The 21627-nt window shown below is 48.6% G+C and overlaps 2 protein-coding genes across 3 annotated transcripts; both read right to left on the bottom strand.

Moving 5' to 3' along the window:
- Positions 1-1054: 1054 nt before the first annotated feature.
- TIGD3 (tigger transposable element derived 3) lies at positions 1055-4469 on the bottom strand. Its single transcript, XM_081281866.1, has 2 exons — positions 4229-4469; positions 1055-3310 (listed from the first exon to the last, which is right to left on the bottom strand). Exon 2 carries the CDS (start codon positions 3292-3294, stop codon positions 1879-1881), a length of 1416 nt encoding a protein of 471 aa, XP_081137992.1. The 5' UTR covers positions 3295-3310; positions 4229-4469; the 3' UTR covers positions 1055-1878.
- Positions 4470-6187: 1718 nt separating this feature from the next.
- Positions 6188-21476, bottom strand: DPF2 (double PHD fingers 2). 2 transcript variants are annotated; one of them, XM_081281882.1, is made up of 12 exons: positions 21342-21476; positions 17414-17574; positions 16699-16806; positions 16233-16396; positions 15232-15324; positions 15057-15135; positions 14521-14562; positions 13367-13504; positions 12876-13004; positions 12614-12726; positions 11192-11273; positions 6188-7466 (listed from the first exon to the last, which is right to left on the bottom strand). In XM_081281882.1, the coding sequence occupies exons 1-12, from the start codon at positions 21371-21373 to the stop codon at positions 7390-7392; spliced, it is 1218 nt and encodes a 405-aa protein (XP_081138008.1). In that variant the 5' UTR covers positions 21374-21476; the 3' UTR covers positions 6188-7389. The 2 variants fall into 2 exon arrangements, with proteins under 2 accessions (XP_081138008.1, XP_081138009.1); XM_081281883.1 differs by lacking the exon at positions 14521-14562.
- Positions 21477-21627: the final 151 nt, after the last annotated feature.

The following is a 21627-nucleotide window of genomic DNA, read 5'->3' as shown; positions in this document are numbered from 1 at the left end:
ACCAGGAATTGAGCCCAGGGGCACTTGACCATTGAGCAACATCCCTAGCCCTTTTTATTTTTTATTTTGAAATAGGGTTTCACTGAGTTGCTTAGGGCCTCACTAAACTGTTGAGGCTGGCTATGAACTTGCCATCCTCCTACCTCAGCCTCCTGAGCCACTGAAATTACAGGTGTGCACTAACATGTTCAGAGAGACCCCAACTCTTAACAAAAATAAAAAGTAAAATGACCCACACCTAATTCACTATATATAATGCTAGTTTCTCCCCTCCCCCTGTGAGTCTATCTCTTAATTCCTGCCTCAAGTGATGTAGAGACAGAGAACTGCCCTCCCTACTCACTGTGTCCTCCCTGCCCAGCATCTGAAAATAATAAATTTTTGAACTTATTTACTCTTGTGGTGGTATACTGAATTTGTACCTTTCGTCTCATGAACCAGGGTGGCTCCAGGCAGATTTTTCCCCAGGACACTGTGGAGACCACAAGATCTAGCTTGCAGCACCAGAGCTATAATCAGGCAGGCATGAATGAACACTGGTCAGACAAGAAGCCATAGAGCTTCTGCCAGTATAAACAATTTCCCGTGTAAGTGACACCTGGTCATGGGTTGGAAACTAGGCATTAGGCAGTCTGCCAGGTGAAGTGTCCCATGAAGCCACACAGCAAACACCCACATCCAGCCCCTACATTTCCCTTTAGGACAGAGTTGCTAGCTGCTCTGCTACTAGAACCCCAGTTTACCTGGGGGCTCCCAGAACCCCCTGCCTTCCCATGCATTCCACATTCTGACGAGCTCCCTCACTCACAATCAGCCTCTGTGCCTGCTGTCCCTTGATCTGGCACATCCTTCCCACTCCTCTGTCTGCCCCTCCAGCTGCAGCTCAAAGCTCACCTCCACCCGGAAGGAGTCTCCACAGCACTTTGCACAAGCTTTTGTGACACAACTCCGCCCTCTTGTCACACAGGAGGCCTTGCTGAAGAATGTTGTATAATGAATAAATGGATAAAAAAAATCAATCAATATTTATTATTTTAAGTTCTGTCTCCTTTTTGCACCCCTGGCCTACCTCCCACCTCCACTCCAGACATATGCAATCAGATCAAAATGATCAGAGCTATAGAATGTCTGGGACAATCCTCCAGATCTGTCTGTCCTCAAGCCTCACTTCTTAGCAGGGTGGGCCATAAGGACTGTCCACACTTGGGAGTCCTGGCTGCTGGACCTCCGAAAGGAGGAATCCAACTAGCCCCCCACCCACAGCTTCACTGGGGCAACTGTCAGCAGTTGGTTTTTAAAATTTGAATTGAGGGCTGGTGTTGTGGCTCAGTAGTAGGGTGCTTGCCTAGTGTGCATGAGGCACTGGGTTCAGTCCCTGGCACCACATAAAAATTTAAAAAATAAATAAAATGAAGGTATTGTGTTCATCTACAATTAAAAATATTAAAAAAAATAAAATAAAATTTGAATTGAAAGATTTTACCTTCCTCTGATAAAAATCACACCCTGGCCTTTTTTCTAGTTAAAAACTTTATTCCAGAAGCAGAACTGTTTTTAACATAGTGTTCAAGGAATACAGCCACTGTCTCTAAAGCCCAAGTCCTACCTTGCCAAGCCCCAGCTCCTCCAAATTCCTTCCCCAGGCTCTAGAACCTTCTCACAGAGTTTGGAAACCATATAGCCCAGACTCCCAACCTCCAGGCCCCACCTTTAGAGCCTCTTCTCAGGGCCTGGGCACTTTGGCTCTGAACTTAGACCTGAAGTCGCAAGTCCTCTCTTCCACACACTGTATTTCCACAGGAAAGGGCCGATCTGCCTTCTGGAGAGGCGTTTCCATGGGAAACAGAGCAGGAGGGCTCTGGTGGCAACCGAGCACCCTCACAGGCAGCAGAGCCGTTCCACCTCTGCCTCGCAGTCATAGAATTTTTCAAAAAGCTCTGGGGAGGTGCCATTGCACTCAAACCACCTCCTTAAGGTACCCAGGGCCCGCAGGGCGTCAGCTTTGGTGGGCAAGGGCTCAAAGCTGTCCATCTTGCTCCCCTCCTCATTGTCAGTGCCCATCTCCTCTTTGCAAACTCCAGGCCCTGGCTCCTCACCTTCCAGGTCCACAAAGCGGGAAAACTCCTCCTGGCTCAGCCCACTGGGGACTGGTGGCATCTCAGAATCTTTGTCTGAGGATGGGGGTGTTTTACCTGGGGCCAGCCCTTCCTGAATGAAGCTGCTTAAAATGAGTTGAGGAGGCACCTTGGCCCAGGCAGCAGCCACCATGTGCAGAGCATCCAGCACTGTGATGCCAGCCCCAGCCTCAGCCAGTGAGGTGCCATCCCTTTCGCTCTGGACAGCAGTCAGCTTGCCCAGCAGTCGGTGTCGGTAGTGGGCCTTAAAGGCCCAGACTACAGAGCCAGGCAGGGAAGGTGTGGTGCTGGAGGCAGACAGAGGCAAGAGCCTCACGTGGTGGAACCCAGGCAGGCCCTCCAGCTCCTCCATCACTTGGGCACCCAGCAGCAAGGCTACCTGTCGGCCCTGTTGCCCCATGTCCTGGTCAAACTGTGCTAACCATTCTGACCAGGGGATGCCTGGGTCAGGGTAATAGGAGGCAGGCAGCGCTTCACTGCTGACCCCAAAGAAACATCTTGGAGCTGACCGGAGCCCGCCAACCAATACCCGTCGTTTCTCTGTGCCTCTGCTGTTGGCACATAGCAGTACCTGTACCTGATCACAAGCAACTGCTCTGCCGGGCACTGCCCGATACAGCAAGGGCACTTTGGCACAACCAAAAACATCCTCTGGGGAGAAGTCTTTAAGGGAAAGAGGCGGCTGGGCCTGAGATGTGAGCCCTGGGGGAGGTGGTTCAGGGGGGAATGGAGGGGCAAGGACATGGCGAGCCCCAAAGCCTACATTGTTTCGGCGTTTCCAGCGGACCAGCCAGCCAATGCTGGGCACGAAATCCTGCCCCATGATATCTGCCAGTTCCTTGGCTTTGTGGAGCAGCATGGGTCCTGTCACGTCCCAGGCCTTGGCCTGGGCAATGTGGTACCAGCAGAGCAGGGCCTCGTCAATCCCACTGTACTTGGACTCCCGTTTGCGCTTGCGCTCCCTGTTAGCTGTACCGCTGCACCAGTCTGCCAGCAGCTTCTCTTTATTCTTGCAGATGCGTGAGATCTGTGGCTGGGACACCTGGAAGCGCCGAGCTACCTCAGACTGGGACATCTTAGACTCATCCAGGAGTTCCAGCACCTGGATCTTCTCAGCCAGGGACAGGGCATGGAGTTTCTTCTTGCTACTCAATTCCATGGTTCCTCCAGGGCACCTGTGGAGACAGAAGATAAGGTATGGTGGCTGCGACCGGAAGAATGGGAGAAGAGTGCAGAAAGGAAGAGAGGATACATGAGGATAGGGGAATGGGCTGGAGTATGGGAGACCAGGGGAGACTGGACCAGCTGAAAGAGGAAAGGAAATGAACTGGCTGATTGAGGAGTGGGCTGGACACCACCCCAAGGAATGCGAGAACAGAGCTGGGAGGGGACATCTCTGGTCAGAGGGAGAGGAGAGTCTGGGCTGGAGTTTGGCATCATTGGGGGAGAAGGATGAATAGAGTCCAGGGACAGCTGCTGAGACAACAAAGGAGTGAGGATTGGAGAGGGCCTGAGGCTGGGGCAGGTGTAGGGGACAATCAGGGCTGTGTGTGTGTGTGTGTGTGTGTGTGTGTGTGTGTGTGTACCATGGGAGGGAGATGAGGACAATGGCCTGGGCTGGACTCAGATGATGTTAGGGGACAGGGTGGTGGGGTGAATGGGCAGAGCTGAGACAGACAGGTGTACAGACGACAAAGGGGGAAAAAGATGGATCTAGGGAACAAATTGGGGCAAGTCTAATTTGGGGCTGTGTGGGAGGGCAAGGAGAGGGGTAAGGCTGGGAGAGGGTCCAGCCTAGAAGGGAAGTGGGAGGGCAAGGGAGCGCGCAGGTGCACAGGCGACAAAGGGCGATAGGGGTGAGGAGGTTGAAGGCAGCGAGAGGGGCGGGGGTCCACCGCGGGGAGGGTGGTGGTCTGGGAGGGATACCAGGGAGCGAGAACCTGCTCCCGAGATTCAGGCAGGCCGGAAGCCGGCTCTGCGCCCTGGCCGGCCTCTCCCCACCTCGACCCACAGTCCGTCGGCCAGATCGACCCAGGCGCAGATCCAGGCGCGACCCTCCCGCCCGCCCACCGGGCCTCCCACTCCGCACCCACCTCAGGCGCTAGTCCCGTGGCTCGCGCCTCTGCCCCTACCCGGCTCCCCAGCCCCTGTCCGGGGAGCTAGTGCACAGCAGGTAAGGACTGGCACCACGACCCCGAGGGCGGAGCGGGCTGAGGGGCTGCGCGGGCGGCGGGCGCGCGCACACCAAGGTTCCGCGCGCGCCGCCCGCGCCGGGCTCTCTCCCGGCTGGGAAGACCGCGGTGCGGCTCCTCGGCTCCCACCCGCCGTAGCCCCGCCCCTGACCGATCAGATTGGCCCCCAGCGGGGCCCCTTCCCGCCCCTAACCACGTCTCATTGGAGGCCGCAGAAGTGGCGGTTCATCGGGCCCTCTGAAGGCGGGGCTCCCAGAGTGAAGGCGCGGGGGGGCGGAGCCAGCACCTGGCGGGATTTCCCTGGAGCCACCAGGGGCGGGACCAGCCCTGAAACCAGGTGAGCCCTCCGGCAGTCGCGCGTCCCTAGACCTTCCCGGCCGTGACCTGAAACAGCCTGGGCTCCTTCCTCTACTAGACGGAGCGAATGGCCCTCACGGAGTTGTTTTGAGAGAATGATGAAAGGAGAAAATGGATGCTGGCTTTAAGCCACACAAAAGCTAGTTACCATGGACAGCGCGGGACTCACGTCTAACAATCCGGCTACCGAACATTATTTGCCTGGAACCAGTTCTGATTCAAGGCGTAACTCGTTTTTACTCAAGATCTAATATTCCTTTCCTTGCTAACTTTCAGAACCGAACAAAATTGGGTATTTTAACTTGCAGCCCCAGCTTCCCCACTTCCCAGCCTGCCTAGCTTATAGGCTGCATTCTACCACTGCATTCTACCAGCTGCTATCCACCACTCCATGTCCTGCAAACCCTTCTCACATTCCCTCATGCCAGCTTCAGTGTTCTCATTATCACCTTTCTTTTCCAGCCCTGGCTTCTCAACCGCCAAGGACAGTGGCCCCACTCCCTCCCTCTACTCCTGGCCTCGTTTAGTCTAAGTACTCAAGGATGTACGTGCTCAGCTCCTCACATCCCAGTTCAGAACACCCTATTTACTGTAACAGAACAGTCCAGAGTTCAGTCTTCCAAAAGGCGACTTTCAGGATGACCCAGAAGCAAAACCAAACCAAAGAAGACTTCAGAGGACCTATAAATAAATGAATCTTTCTCTAAAGTAAGTATTTAAGGGTTAAGGTGTAGCTCGGTGGTTAGAGTGTTTGCCTACCTACCATTTGCATGGGTCTGCATTTGATCCCCAGCACCACAAAAACAAAATTTAAAACTTCAACACACACTCAAGTGAGACATAACAAGATCCTCTACACAGCATCAAAATGTTTACTTTGTTGCAAGGGATTAATTTTGTGCATATAAATGTATCCTGGGAAAGACTGCAGAGCTGCATTGTGGACAGTTCTTGCCCCAGGAATACTGTAGGGAAGCAACATTATGACAGGGCTGAGACCAAGACTAAGGCCCCTCTGAAGGAGGTTGCCCTCATTATTTATGCAAATGCTTTCATGTGCCCCATGGTGATGTTACTCGTGTCCTATGTTACTGTCACTTAAATTTATATAATAATCAAACTTCTGGATCCATTTCAAGTATCTTTGAGATTTCAAGGTAAACTATTATAAACTTGTCACCACTTCTATCCAAGTCTAGCAGAATATTCTCAACCAACCAAAGCACAGAAATAAACAGGATGCTAGTTATTTCAACCCAAATTTTGTATTGACGAAAACAGCTTCATTGTTTTTTATAAGAAGTTGTTATACACTTGAATTTACATAACAAAACAACAAATTTTTTATCGGCTTACATGTTCAAAAATTTGGATTTTGGGCAAAAAAAGCTATAAAACGATAAAAAATTAAAAAAAAAAAAACACTGTCTGAAGGAATAAAGTTTTAGATTACATGGCCTTCTTAACCAGGAGAGTTAGGAGATAAACCATCCAGCAGAGGGCTCTGTGTAAAAATGTTTATTTTTACTAATGTTTAGAATACAGGAACTAAAGAAAGGGGGAGGGGAGAAGAGACACAACTCCAAAGCGACAGTGAGTTAGGGCCTGCCCACAAGCAAAGGAAGGTCATTCCAGGGTGTCCTGGCATGGACCATCCCCCTTCTACTTAATGTCAGCGTCAGCGCCACTAAGCAGAAAACCAAGGAATCAGGGCATGAAGACCTTACCAGCTGCTAGCGAGCGTGCAAGGGAAGAAGGGGACATCTATGCATTCCTGTGACCTAGGAGTCAGGATACACAGGCAGGAGGCAGAAGCTCCCAATTCAGTAAAGGGCAGGAAGCTGAATGCCCAGGTCCAGGAAGAACAAAAAGGGGATTTTGGAGGTAGGCTTTTTTGTCGAGTTAAAAAACAGGCACATTATCCAACGTCTCCTTGTGGCCCCCAAACTGCTGGCCTGGCCCCCTGATGTGTCCCTTCTCCCCACAAAAGCAAAGGGAACAAGGAGGAAGGCAGAAGACAGGAGGTTCTGAGGGTGGGGAATGCTTGGGTCTCCAGAGACCACTGGTAAGTGAGCCAGGCAAGCACAGGAAGGACAGGTGAAGCTGCTACTCCCCTGGATGGGGTGGGGCAGGATAGGGCAAAGCCAGGAAGGTGACCAGGAGCATCCTGGCTCAGGCAAAAGACCCCCTGTAGCAGGGCCACCCTGGAGAGAGGAGGCAAAGCTAAGCAGCACAAAGGGCATGGAAGATTCCTGGTGCGTAGCTTCAGCTTGCTGACTCCCAGCTGCTCCCATCAAGCAGGCCCGGCCTGGCTCATCTCTGGGGAGGAAACTCTGGAGACCAGAGCAGAAGCTGGGCCAAGAGAAGTGAGCTGCTCTCCCACTCTTTCTCGGAGGATACGGTTTGAACCCTGTGATCACCAAGGCCTGGGCCCAAGGCAAGCAGAGTGAATGCACTTCATGGAGAGCAGAGAGAAGCTGGGCCCACGGGTACACCTTGGGGCAGCGTGCTGCTCCTTTCTCCCTGAGGGCCTGGGGCCAGAGGTGGTCAGAGCTGCCACCTCTGCTTGTTGTTGCCAAAGACAGGTTGGCATGACCACCCCAAGGTTCTGGACTTGTGAAAAAGAGGAGGAAAGGAAAGGTATGAAAAAACAAGGTGGAGGAGAGAAACAGCCTTAGATATGTGGGGGAGCTGGGGGTGGCACATCAGGAGGAATTCTGGTTCTGGTAGATGGAAGCTTTCTCCTTCAATAGGTCCAGACACAGATGGCAGCTCCAACTTCCTGCAGAGAAGCATAATGAAGTCAAGGTGGGCCCCATAAAACCCGTATCTACTGTCCTTCCACTTTTTTTTTTAATTCTGTTTTTTTAGTTGTAGATGGGACACAATATCTTTATTTATTTTTATGTGGTGCTGAGGATCAAACCCAGTGTCTTACACAAGCTATGCAAGCGCTCTACCACTGAGCCAAAATCCCAGCCCTGTCCTTCCACTCTTTACACCTCATCTCTAGGTGGGATAAGAGTAATTCTGCAGCAGCAGTTTCATGATGACCCTCTTGGTCTTCAATACCATGAAAAACATTCTTCAGGAAGATGAAAGTAACAATCAGCTATAGGATCAAATACAGATGCCCAGGTCCTCTTGGCCCCGATAAATCAGATGCCCTGGGAATAGCAGGAGAGCCTTGGCAAAGACAAGTTTTCAAAGTGCCCCAGCTTGCCAAGCAAGGTGGCGCAGTCCTGTAATCCAAGCAGCTAGGGAGATGGAGGCAGGAAGATCGCAACTTCAAAGCAAAAAAAAAAAAGCAAGGCACTAAGCAACTCAGTGAGACCCTGTCTCTAAATAAAATACAATGGGGCTGGGGATGTGGCTCAGTGGTCAAGTGCCCCTGAGTTCAATCCCTGGCACCAAAATAAATAAATAAATAGATAGATAGACAAACAGACGAGTGCCCCAGCTTTAGCTGTATTATTATCAGAATAATCAGACATGGTTTTTATGGCCCCAAAAGTAGAACAAAAGTCATGAAAAGAGGCTTCAGAGTTGGGCAGAACTGTACATGTCTGTAATCCCAGCAACTCAGGAGGCTGAGGCCCTCAGCAACTTAGCAAGACCCTGTCTCAAAAATAAATAAATAAATAAATAAATAAATAGGGCTAGGGATGTAGCTCAGTTGGTAGAATGCTTCCCTTGCATGCAAAAGGCCCTGGTTTCAATTCCCAGTACCAAAAAATAAGTAAGTAAATAAATAAATAAAAAGGCTTCAGAGAAACCAGTTCTATTTCCACATTAGGATAGCTTTCAGGGCTAGGGTTATAGCTCAGCGGTAGAGCGCTTGCCTCGCACCTGCGAGACCCTGGGTTCGGTCCTCAGCACTACTTAAAAATATATGAATAAAATAAAGGTATTGTGTCCAACTACAACTAAAAGATAAATATTAAAAAAAAAAAAAAAAGGATAGTTTTCTGCCAGGTGTGGTGACACACACCTGTAATCCCAGCTACTTGGGAGGCTGAAGCAGGAGAATCACAATTTCAAAGAGCCCGCACAACTTAGCAAGACCCTGTCTCAAAATAAAAAAGAGCTAGGATGTAGCTCAATGGTAGAGCATTTGCCTAGCGCATGCCAGGCCCTGGGTTCAGTCCCCAATACTACACACACACACACGTAAATAAACCCCAAACAAAAAAAAAAAGCCCCAGCTTTCTGTGAAAAGGGGGTAAACTCTGATGATTCAAACATTAAGACCCAAGACTAAGTTCATATAAAAACAGGAGATTATTGTCTCTTGCAAGAAAAAAAAAAAAAAGAAAAAAACTGTCTCAGATATTGTTATTAATGTTTGCTATGGGGCTGGGGCCGTAGCTCAGTGGTAGAGCACTTGCCTTGCACGTGTGAGGCATGAGTTCAATCCTCAGCACCACATAAAAATAAATGATAAAGATATTGTAAATATCTACAACTAAAAAAATTAAAAAATATATATTTGCTATGGCTGGATTATTCTTTTTTTAAAGAGGGGGACAAAAAATTAGCCCTTAATGTTTTAAAATTATAAGCGTAACTGTACATGTGTGAATTTGGACATTATTCTGGGGGAGAGGATTCACAGATTTTATTAACTCTTCAAAGATATGTGACTTAAAAGTTAAAGAGGGGAATGTGGCTTAAGCGGTAGTGCTCGCCTAGCCTGCGCGGGGTGCTGGGTTTGATCCTCAGCACCACATAAAGATGTTGTGTCCACCGAAAACTAAAAAAAATAAATATTAAAAAAAAATTTTCTCTTTAAAAAAAAAGTTAAAAGAGGAAGGTCCTTTCTAACCCCAAGGTCAATGAGCAGAGGTTGGCAAACTTCTCTATAAAGAGCAAAAATGTTAGTAATTTTAAGCTGTTTGAGCCACACAGTTTCACTCCCATCTTCCATTTCTTTTTGAAATTCCCTTTAAAAATGTAAAAACTAGGGGCTGGAGCTGTGTAGAAAAGTGTTTGCCTCACATGTGTGAGGCACTGGATTCGTCAGCACCACATAAAAATAAATAAAGATATTGTGTGTCCATCTACAACTAAAAAAATATTTTTTAAAAAGTGTAGAAACTGGGCTGGGGCTATAGATCAGTGGTGAAGCGCTCGCCTAGCATGTGTGAGGCACTGGTTCGATACTCAGCACCACATAAAAATAAATAAAGATACTGTGTCCAACTTAAAAAAAAAAAATGTAAAAACTAGGGGCTGGGGGTATGTGTCCTTCAGAGTTGTCACTCAGTGGCCTGGACACTCCAGAGGACACTCAGCTGCAGCTCTCCACTACCTGGTGTCAATGGGAAAGTCCTTTTGGGGTTAATGCAAATTTCATCTGAAATATGTTATTTGATGGGTTAAAAAAACAAAACAGGGGCTGGGATTGTGGCTCAGCAGTACAGCGCTTGCCTAGCACAGGTGGGACCTGGGTTTGATCCTCAGAACCATATAAAAATAAAGGCATTGTGTTGTGTCCATCTATTCCTAAAAACAAAAACAAAAACAAAACAAAACAAAAAACACTACTTCCTCCCAAGTCAATTTATAAACTAGGCATGGCTGTAGCTGAATGCTCCCCTGCACTACTAAAGGACTCTTAGTAGCCTCATTTTCTATAAAGTGACAGCAGTTTGACCTATAAGTTTGCTTTCAGCACACAGTGAACCACTTCTACTGCCTATATGCTGGCTCCCATCCTCTGTGCACAGTGCAGCTACTGGGCAGTGTTTTTCTCAGTAAGCTCCTGAATTTCTACATAGGTGGTGGTTTAGGCACAGAAATCCTGCTGGAGGGGGACTAGTGGAAAAGTAGCTGCTTTTTAGGGCCACTAGTTTCAGTGAGGAGCTTACATAAACTCTCAACATTATTTCTTTTTTTTTTTTTAAAGAGAGAGTGAGAGAGGGGGAGAGAGAGAGAGAATTTTTAATATTTATTTATTTATTTTTTTTAGTTCTCGGCGGACACAACATCTTTGTTGGTATGTGGTGCTGAGGATCGAACCCGGGCCGCACGCATGCCAGGCGAGCGCGCTACCGCTTGAGCCACATCCCCAGCCCCTCTCAACATTATTAAACATTAAACTTGGAGCATTATTAAAATAAACTACTGGGGGGGGGAGCAAACACTCAAATCTGTCAAGTTCAGAGAGATGAAAGAAAAGCTTCACATTAGACAAGCTACCAACTCAGTTTCTGGACTAGCTGGAAGACCAAGCTCCCCTTCTGGGTGACTATTTTCTGCTCAGCTGTTTTCTCATGGGTTGCTGTTTGTAAATGTAACTGATGATAATGTTCAAACATTAAACCATTCAGGCTGAAATGTTAGGAAAACATCCTGAACTCAGTTACGGCAAAGTACCTTACTTCTTAACTTGGAAGAATAAATAACTAATAACATAAAGAAACAGAACTCAGTATTTACTGTACAGGTGATTTTTTTAAGTTACTAATAAAATTATTTTTCTGAATAAAAGATCTTACTGCCTACCTTCAGGAGGCTCAGACATAGATGGGGTGAGACAGTACATGTGGTAGCCACGGTCACAGTCATCACAGAAGAGCAGCTGGTCCTACAGAAGACAAGAAGGAAGAGGAAGGGGATTCAATGATTTATGTGCCTTAGTAAGGTGGGGAGGGGTGAGTCGAGGGAGAACAGAGGCAGGGATAGGAAGAGGACTTCTGAGAACACTGCTGCTACTTCTGACAGGGAGAAGTGGCAGATAAGAAAGAAAGAATAGATGTGGGAATCTCTGGGTAGAAAACAACATTGTCTATCACCACCCAGGTCAACTCAGTCATCCCTCACCTGGATCCTATCAGAGTTTCTAACTGATCAAATGGCCTCCACCCTTCCCATAAAATCTATTCTCCACAAAGTACCTGATGTTATCTTTTTAAAACATAAAACAGAACACATCATTTCCAATTAAAAGCCTTTAACATCATTATACTGTATTTGGATTAGAACATGAGGACCAGGACCCTGGGTACTCAGTAGTGGAGCACATGCTCAGCATGTATGAGGGGCTCTGGGTTCAACCTCCAGGACATCCCCACCACCCTCAAAAGAGCCCAGGGTCTGGTAGTGCCTACTTCTCTGATCTATCTTCTCCCACGCTCTCCCTTGCACAGGAAGGTTCCAGTCAGCCACATCAGGATTCTGAATATACCCAATCTGTCAGACTGAAGGCCTCATATTGGCTGCTGCTTCCTTGAAAATGCTCTAACTCCTGCCGGGTACACTGATACACACGGGTAATCCTAGCAATTCAGGATGATCACAAGTTCGAGACCAGCCTCAGCAACTTAGTAAGACCTTGTCTCAAAGTCAAAAAGGGCTGGGGATGTAGCACAATGGTAAGGTGCCCCTGGGTTCAACCCTTAGTACCAAAAACACACACACACACACACACACAAAAAAAAAAAAAAAAAAAAAAAAAGAAAGAAAAAGAAAGAAAATGATCTACCTCCAAACCTTCTTGGACTGGCTCCTTGGTATCATCCAAATTTCAACACCAACCTCACCCCCTCAGAAAAGTCATCTCTGACTATAAATCTAAATCAGTATCCAGTTACTCGCCACCACATCACTGGTTTCGTTTTCTTCAAGGCACATCATAAAAAGCTCTCATTTCCTTGCTTATTGCTGTTCCCACAAGAACACAAATTCCATGAAAGCAGGGATCTTGTCTGTCTTGTTTAGTATCCTTGGAGCCTAGAACAGTGTCTGACCTAAAGCTGGAGCTCAAGAAACTTGAATTTGCTGACAAATCCAAGTTCCATGGGGTTGCTGGGGAGGGGCTGTGGGAGGGATCTTGCTCCTTTGAAACGAAAGCTCGCTTTGTAGGGAACTGTGGGGAGAGCAGCAGAGGCCTGGGAAGAGCCACCCTGGGGCAGGTGGGACACGCACGTCATTCTCGGAGGTGCCGCAGAGGTTGCAGCACTTGCACTCGATGCACTGCCAGCGGTAGGTCTTCACAGCAGCCATCATCACAGGAGTGAACTGGAGGCAAGATGGATGCCCTGTAGGGGGAGGTGAGTGAAACAGGTGGCCGGAAATGTGGGGAGAAGCAAGATGAGCTGCTTGACTAAGATAGTGCTGGAAGTCAGCAGGCCAAGAGCCCCACAGGGAATGGGTGCTGTGGCAGCCCTCTCCTTGGTGGTAGAGGTACCTGAGCGGCCACAGTCAGAACAGGACACCAGCTCCTCAGGTTGTCCTGTCTTCTTATTGATCTTTGAGTCCCCTAGGCAGAAGTCACAGTAGTTGTTGGGCAAGGCCAATCCATCGGGACCTTTCTTGGCTAGACAGAGAGAAAGAAAGAGATAGACAGAATTATTTTTTTTCTGGGTATTGGGGATTGAACTCAGGGGCACTCGACAACCGAGCCACATCCCCAGCCCTATTTTGTATTTTATTTAGAGGCAGGGTCTCACTGGGTCGCTTAGTGCCTTGCTTTTGCTGAGCCTGGCTTTGAACTCACAATCCTCCCACCTCAGCCTCCTGAGCTGCTGGGATTACAGGCGTGCACCACCACGTGGGGCTGAGAGAATTCTGATAATGCTTATGAGGGTTCCTGAGCTGCTCAGCATCCCCGCAAGGAAGAGCAATCATAAGCAGTCTTCCCCTTCCCGCTTGCCCACCTCCTCTGACACCTCAGCTTACATTTCTGCTCCTCAGATCGCTGGGAAACAGGGGTGGGTGGTTGGGAGTCTTCCTTGTCTTCACCCTCCTCCTCAGCCAGGTGAGAGTGGGCATAGTGGTAACTGAGGCCAGGTCGATTCTTGTAACGTTTTCCACAAACTAAGTGAGAAGATTGTAGGGAAAGGTATTAGGATACAAGAGTGCCACATCCCTACCCCTGAAACATACGGCAACCACCCCTGAGCCAGCAGCTCTGTTCTGGGACAAACCTTGACAGTAACCCCCACCCCCACCTTTAGTCAGGAACAGCAGTCCCTGAAGCTCTGCAACTTCTGGCACTCTTCTCCCTCACTAAAAACCAACCGCATGGTCACTATTACTCTTCCATGTTGGCTTTTTTTGCAGGGGCTCAGCCCTTGTTGCATCACTACTTGTCCTGGGAATAGTAACAGTCTGGGAAGCTTCAAGTTAGGAAAGGGAAGAAAAGTATCTATGGTCTTGCTTTATGACAAGAAGGGGGAAAGGCAAGGAAGAGACTTCAAACTCTCACTCCTCAGTAAATGTGGGAGGTTCACGCTACCCCACATGTACCATCGAGTCCACACCTGTTGAATGGACAAAGGACTGGGAGTGGGTATTTTGGGGACAACCTACCAACTAAACCAGCTGAGGTAGCTGGTCCCCAAACACACTGAAACAAACTCCCAATCAGTGCCCTGTCTGTCCATCCCTTCCAACAAGGAAAGCAGATCCCCACAAGGCAACTTATAATCTTGAGTAGTGACACCAGAAGGTTAAGGGGCCAGCCGGAAGGAATGAAGAGGATGGGAGTAGGAGGTGCAGAGATGGTGGGAACATTAGCTGACCACCGAGCACCTGTTGGGAAAGGGGGAACAGGCGGATCTCTCTGTAATGGGTTCTTTAAATGCTTTTGAAGCTACTCCATGCATTAGGCCCATGGGCCCCAGGAATAAGTTTGTGGGTCACAAGCAGTGGTAAAGGCAGTTTCCAGGATTCTGAGAAGTGGAGCACAACTGCAGTTCCACGGTTTCTGCCCCCATGCCACTCCACACATTTCAAAACTAGCATCACAGGAGATGAGAAAGGCAGGAGAAACAAGGGAGGAGGGAAAAAGGGATAGGAAAACCAAAAGTCTGAAAAGTTGAGAGAGCTACCTCTCTGGGGCGCTTTCGAGGTATGCTTTTGTTTGAAACTATCTGAAAGACAGAAAGAAAAGTCATGAGGAGGAGGCCTTGACACACTTGAGACGGGGCGGCAGCAGCAGCAGGAAAGCGGAGCAAGCGAGAGAGAACCCCAGCAGTGATGGTGCTCCAGGGTGGAGGCATGAAGTGGGGCGAGCCAAAGCAAAAGGAAAGAGAACAGACACTGAAGACCTCAGGGCCAGTCCCCTGCACCCTGGCCTGATGGGCCAGCAGATCTGGATGCCTCCCACTGAGAGTCCAATCCTGTCTGCTGGAGTCCTCCCCACTCCCCCATCCCAGGGGACAGCAGAAATCTCTCCCAGAGCATGCAGGTCCCACCCATCATCAGAGGCCCAGGCCTCCCTGGGGTTTTGGGGGGAACCAGTCAGCAGGCAGGATGAAAGCCCAGGCTTGTTTTACCACTCAAGGCAAGAACATAACCCTCCCCCTCTGACATCCAGAGCAGGAGCTGGGTCCAGGGACTACCCACCCACTCATGAGGCACTCACTGTCACAGGCATAGGGCTTGTCCCGGTCCTCCAGGATGGAAGCATCTAGCTTCTTCCGGGCACTGCCCACACCCTTACCCTGCCAAGAAAAGAAAAATGATGGCCTTACTAAATAAAACCTGGACCTCCTGGGGCCACACTGTCCCAAGCTGCAGGCCCTACACTGGCCTTTCACCTTGGACTTCCCCTTGCCCCGACGCTTGGGAGTATCTTCTTCATAGTCCTCATCATCAAGGTCATCCAGGAAGTCATCTGGTTCTAGGATCCGCTGAGAGCACAGGAAGATTAGAATGAGCAGAAACAGCACACATTTTAAAGCTCCCTCACCAAAGGACTGGCCACTCATGGCCTTGCCCAAGACCTCCCCTGTTACCTGGCCCCACTCATACCAGCCTTGTTCCTTTCCCTACAATTACACTCCTGGTCCCTTCAATGCTTTCCTTCCTCTGTGCCACTTCATGTTGTTCTCTTACCCAGAATGCCTTTCCCCACCATCTCTGGCCAAATTAAATGTCATGCTCCACAAAGCTTCCCTGCCATGCCTGTCTCTGATTGGCTACCATGGGAGAACACTGTTGGTAGTTCCTTTCTGGCACTCACAACCTAGTTTAAATGAGAACTTTGTTGCTTACTTGTGTGACTTTGTGGGAAAATTTAAAACACGTTTGCCTCAGCATCCCTATCCACGAAATGGGGATTACAAGACCTACCTCATAAAGCTGTACAGGGTTAAACGGAAAGGACGTGGAGAAGCACTCAGCATGGTACCTGGCATTGTCTTTAGGTCTTCTTATATCTAAACTTAGGGTTAACTTCCCAGTTGGCAGAGACCAGGTCTGCTTCACCTATCTAACCCCAGATGCCAAAAAACTTTGTGACAGAAACTTTTGTGCAAAAGAGGATGAATGAGTACAAATCCATACTTAAACGGAAAGGAATAGGAATGACAAGATGGCAACAGAGAATCTATTCGGTATAAGAATAGAACTGAAGGGGCTGCCTCAGCTTCTGCTTTGTTTTTATAGTGCTGGGGATTGAATCCAGGGCCTCATGTTTGCTGGACAAGCACTCTACCACTGATCTACTTTAGTTCTGCTAACTAGATGCCTCCTTCCTCCCATGAAGAGGAGGCTGGACTTCATAAAAGCTCTCCTAGAAATAGGGTTAATCTCATACCTTCCGTGCTCGACTGTTGGTCACAGGGAACTCGCCCAGGCTGTCATCATCAACTCGGGGATCTGGAGCGCCTCGCTTCTCCAGAGGGTCAGTGCGCAATAGTGCCTCTAAACTGCTGCCATCCTGAGAGATGAGTCCCTCCTTCTTCAAGGTCTGGTCTGTGTCTGAAACATGGTCAGGATGACATAAAGTTCAGAAGGGTACATAGTGCCAGGATCAACAAAAGGACACCTATGGTCTTCTATTCTCTGGCTGCCCAGGAATCAAGACACCCTAGTTCATTTGGCTTGCAACTTAGATGTTTACCTGTCTCTATTACTAAACTGAATTCTCTGAAGGAAGAAATCATACTCAAGTTCATTTTAACCTCTGCAAATCCTAGCACAGAGCCTGGTAGTGACAGCTGATTAGCAGGCCTCTTGCCATACAGCAAGCCATGCCCCTGTTCAGGCAAGGTGTCCCTTACCTGGTTTAATAGATGGGAAGGAAAGCCGGGGATCCTCAGGTGGGTGGGCTCGCCGCTTTTTCCGCCAGCGCCGGGCAGGGTAGGAGTACAGCTGTCCAGAGGCCAATCCTATAGAAGGAAGACAAAAATTATGCCCTAACCCAGTCCTAGAAAACACTAAATACTTTCCAGCTGAGTAGGCTCCCTTGACTTTTACAGCAAGGAAGAAATACTGATAGCAGGAGTGCAAGGTTGGCAGAATATTAAGGGGGAAAAATAGATGTAAGCCAGGTGTGGTGGTCCATGCCTGTAATCCTAGCAGCCTGAAGCAGAAAGATCATAAGTTAGAGGCCAGCCTCAGCTTAGCAAGGCCCTAAGCAATTCAGCAAGACACTCTCTCAAAAAAAAAAAAAAAAAAAAAGGGCTGGGGATGTGGCTCAGGGGTTAAGTACCCTTGGGTTCAATCCCCAGTATTAAAAAAAAAAAAAAATGAGTTTAGGGGCCTTGGCTAATATATCATTCTCCAAAACCCAAATAATGACCTTGGCAGGGCAGAAAACAAAGGTGCTGGTATAAACCCATCTGCTTCATCCTGCCTGGTTTCTAATGATGGGAAGACCATGTTCACACACAGGTAGGGAGCAGTGTGGGAACTCTCAACTACCCCATCACCTAAGAGAAGGGAAATTCTTCCTCCTTGCATTCCTGAGTTCCCTTCCCGAGTCTGTACTCTCACCTGGACCCCGGTGTCGCTTTTCCATCCAGATGTAACAGTTGCTCTGGGCTACTCCAGTCTGTGAGTCCAAGAATGGTAGGCGCACGCTGCGCTCAGCACAGAGGCGGGCATTGTAATTGTGGCACTGCTCCATGGCATCTTTGTAGTACTGCTCTCCAAGGCTGCAGGAAAGACAAAAAGCAAGGGCATGGAGTGCTGAGCCATCCTCTCCCCTGCAAATGCCTTTCTAAAAGGCTCAGGAGAATGGGAGACTACCTCTTCAGTTCTATTTGTCTCCATCTCTGCTTCTTGGGAACCAAGCCCCTTCACTAAGTCATCATGAGGAAAGGTACTTTACAAATTAATCAGATTTAAATCTTAACCAACAAGAAGTGGAAATGGGGTTAGTGGATGCTGCTCGGTGGTGGAATACTAGCCCAGCATGTGCAAAGCCTTGGGTTCAAGCCCCAGCACTGAAGAAAAAAGAAAGGAGGAGAAATAAAATGTTCTTATGTATCTCAATACATCCAGCCCTGTGCTAGCTAAGATGCTAGTTCTCTTAACCCTCATGACTTTAGCAATAGATGCTAGCCCATCTTACAAATGGGGAAGTGAATTTACCAAGGCCCAGTGGACTTATCAAAATGCTCCCCATGAAATACTATTTAGCCATAAAAAAGAAGCTCTTCATGTACTGATATTAAACAATTTTGAAGATAACTAGGAAGAAAAAGCAAGTTACAGTGTTGAGGTGTCACAAGATGCTACCTTTAGTATAACCAAGAAGTAGATAAGAACTTGCAGGCCTCCAGGCCCTCAACACCTGAAGTTCCTGGAAGCTTTTACTGAGCACACTACTGACAAGTACACTAAGACATAACATGAGAGCTGAAGCAAGGGGAAATCCATAAGTGCCTTAAAAAGCTGGAAAATTGTACACTGCCAGGAATTATGTGGTTCTAAGAAGTACGTACAATGAATCAATCTTGTTCTTGTCCTTCAGGGCTTAACAACTACTTTGGTATTGAGAGAGTAAACTAACTGCAACAATTCATTTTTATATTTAATCAGTCTTCTAGGGCCTCCCACACAGTAGGCACATGCTCTACCACTGAGCTACACCCCCCAGTCCAATATTCAATCAATCTTTGTTGAGGGCAGAGGTGATTTCTTTCCCATTGTGTCTTCATTACCCATGAAGATGTCTGGGACACATCAGGCTGAACTTGGGAGTAAAAAGACCTGGCTTGGCTACAAGTCATGAATGTGCACACTTCATCAACTTATGTGGATCTCTGTTGCTCTTCTGTGGATTGGGGAGATTGGACTAGATGAGCTCTAACATTATAAGGATTCTGAGGGAGAGAACCAGGCTTAAGAAGCTGGAAAGAGTAAGGCTCCGTGGCTTTTGTCTGTAACTTAAGCTTAACAAATCCTGCTCTGATATCTGAGGGGGTTGTCATCGTGTGGCTGCAATAGAGCATTGCACAGTTTAGCCCGTTCCCAGCAAGTGAAAAAAACACCCCACACAGTCAGTAACACCAAGCACAGCCTGGCTTGATTCGAAGTGCTGTAATGACTGTAATTTGAAGTAGACATGAATCTTGTGTTGGAGAGCAAAGTGGAGAAGGAAACAGGCTCACATTTGCTCGCCTTTAGGAGGCAGCCACGTCCTCATCACACAGGGAAATTGGATAAACAAGGCTGAGTGCAGCAGCTCCTTTGTTTCTGCTGATGGGAATTGATACTGACACTGGAAGTCAAATGGAAGGAAAGGCCAGGCGGGATGAAGACTGCAAAATCAGAGCAAGAAGGCTGGAAGCGGTTTGAGGGAATGGATGAGAGCTCTTCTGTCAGAGCTCTTATTAAGTAAGGGGGGATAAGCAATCATTTAGGTTAGAGGGCTGGGAATGAAATACTTAAATGTGTTGGGGGAGGGTCTGATAAGAGAATGAGAGAGCTCTTATGAACTCAGAGCTGCTATAAGAAGAAATTTCAGGCTAACACTATTTTCTAGATCTTCTTACCTAACTTGAAAAGTTCCCAAACTAGTCAGCCATCGGTTATTTTACATTAGTATCTTACTCTAGTAAGACTCCTTAAAGACTTTCAATTCTGACATCTCATTTGGGAAGGACAGAAAATTCACAAATACAAAAATTTGTCTCTCAGGACAAGATGAAAGTCAGAAAAGATGAGCTAGCAAGCCCTGACCTCAACACATAACCCTCAACTTTCAGAAAACTAGTCACATTATAATCAAGAGAAGTTTCAGAAAAGCATCTCTCTCCATGGCAAGAATGGTACAAGAGAAATAAAAGCCCCCTTCTTAACGCAAAAGTTCTGTGGGAGAAGGTATTAGTTGTGGCCCACAGTCCTCTGCAGCTACAACTGAAGAGAAAGCTGCTTTCTCATTATTCATACTCAGGAGTCAGTGGCTGGTGACCCCCACAATCTCTACAGCTCTTTAAGAGAAATGAAAAGCCACACTCTATTTAAATGGGCAACCAGTAACTTATAACACTCCATGAAAAGGTTGGCAACCCATTTTATTGAAGAAAGTCTTTCAACATGAGGAGCTTCATTACATGTAACTCTCAAAACCTAGAAGCTTTGATCCTTTTCTGGCAATCATGAAATCTGTGTGAAATCTTCCCCTTACAATGGGATGGGGAAAGTCAACAAAGAGAAAGGCAGGGAAACAAAGAACATCTGAATAAGGATGGATAACTATAAAAATGGTAGATCCTCAGCATCATTTCTAAATTGAGGAAAACGTCAGCCTGAAGAGAGCTGGGGAAACTGAAGTGAGCAGATCAAAAAGATAATAGTGCTGGGAGGAGGGGTGGTTGAAAGAGCAGGAGAGAGCAAAAAGCAAGTTAAAAAAAAAAAAAAAGCCCACAAGAGGAAAAGGCACTTAGCTTAATGGAAGTGGGAAAGCATTCTAGAAGAAAAAGGCTCCAGGCAGTGGGGAAGAAGCAACTTAACCTTAAAAAAAAAAGGCTCTTGGGAGAGTGGGGTTTAGTTTACGACAAAGACAGATAAGAAGCTGTGAGTCCCTGAGTATGGATTCCAAACCTCGCCTTATCATCCATTCAAACCAAAAGCCCTGACTGGACATCTAGACAACTCTAGGATTTTCCTACCCTTGCATCATTTGCCCAGCGGGCATTAATGAACCAATCCATCTGAAAATGCATCTGAGTTCTTCTCCAGGAAGAGAGCAGCGGGGAATACCTCGAAGTCCCCAAACACCTTTAATTTACAGGAAGCAGCTAAAAAACCAGTCTCCGTGTTCCCAACAACCAGTAACTAACTCTGCTCGAAACTGACCAGCACGACGCTGTCTAGGGTGCGGGGAATGCCCACCCCAGGCCCCGTGGGCTATTATTAAGTCGCCCCGGACGGCTTCAGTCCCGTTGCCGGCTCTGGACGGCGCAAAGGCCCACTCCCCCCAGTCCCTTTCCTTCGGTACGTGCTCCTCGGCCAATTCCTCCCAAGAATGATTTCTAATCCTGGGTGCCCGCTCCCCGACCCCCAAACGTCACGCAAGCAGCGGTCTCTAACCCCGCAGGGGAGGCCGGGCGGACGGCTCCGGGCGCCGCAGGCCGCGGTGGGGAGGGGGCCGCCGGGCTCCTCCGACCCGGGCTTAGGGGAGACCGGCCGGGGCCGGGGCCGGGACCGGGAGTCACCAGCAGCCAGGCGCCACCTCGGAAGCCGCGACTCCTGGGCAGCGCCCGCCACCCAGCCCCGCGTGCCCCCCTCAGGGCCTCCACAAGTTTCCAAAGAAGCGCAACGTCTTCTCCGGAGTCTCCTGTGGCAAGCCCCACTGGGAGTCGCAGCGTGGCGTTCCCGGGCATGTCCCCCTCTCCATCTTGTCTCCCGTACCGCCCTTCCGGGGACCCTTACAAAACCTCCCGGCCCAGAAGAGAAAGAAACGGCCACTCACAGCTTGACTACATTCTCCACCACAGCCGCCATCTTCCCTGTTCCTCTCCCTCAGGCCGGGAGGCCCCGGAGCCCGCTGCGCGCAAGCGCCAGGACCGCAGGAGGCACGGTTTCCCCGTCCTTCTGCGCAGGCGCAAGCCGTGGGTGAGCGCGCACGAGAGCGAGCACTGGAGGTTCAGCTTCGTTTCTATCCGCCGGCGCTGGGAGGGAAAAGTCGGGTAGAAAATGGGGTGCGCGGTGCGCAGGCGCAACTGGAGGCCGCCGCGCACCAGACAACTACAGCTGGT

The sequence above is a fragment of the Spermophilus citellus genome, assembly GCF_964194105.1.
Source record: "Spermophilus citellus genome assembly, chromosome: 2".
Lineage (NCBI taxonomy): Eukaryota > Metazoa > Chordata > Mammalia > Rodentia > Sciuridae > Spermophilus > Spermophilus citellus.
This window is presented reverse-complemented; position numbering and strand designations above follow the sequence as displayed.

Excerpts from the sequence above, each read along its gene's own strand:
- TIGD3 (XM_081281866.1), bottom strand. The coding sequence starts at position 3,294 with ATGGAATTGAGTAGCAAGAAGAAACTCCATGCCCTGTCCCTGGCTGAG.
- DPF2 (XM_081281882.1), bottom strand. The coding sequence starts at position 21,373 with ATGGCGGCTGTGGTGGAGAATGTAGTCAAGCT. Across the intron at positions 13,005-13,366 it reads GCGATCTGAGGAGCAGAAAT|CCAAGAAAGGTCCCGATGGA; the intron begins GTAAGCTGAGGT and ends CTCTCTGTCTAG. Across the intron at positions 11,274-12,613 it reads GCGGCACCTCCGAGAATGAC|GACCAGCTGCTCTTCTGTGA; the intron begins GTGCGTGTCCCA and ends TGTCTTCTGTAG.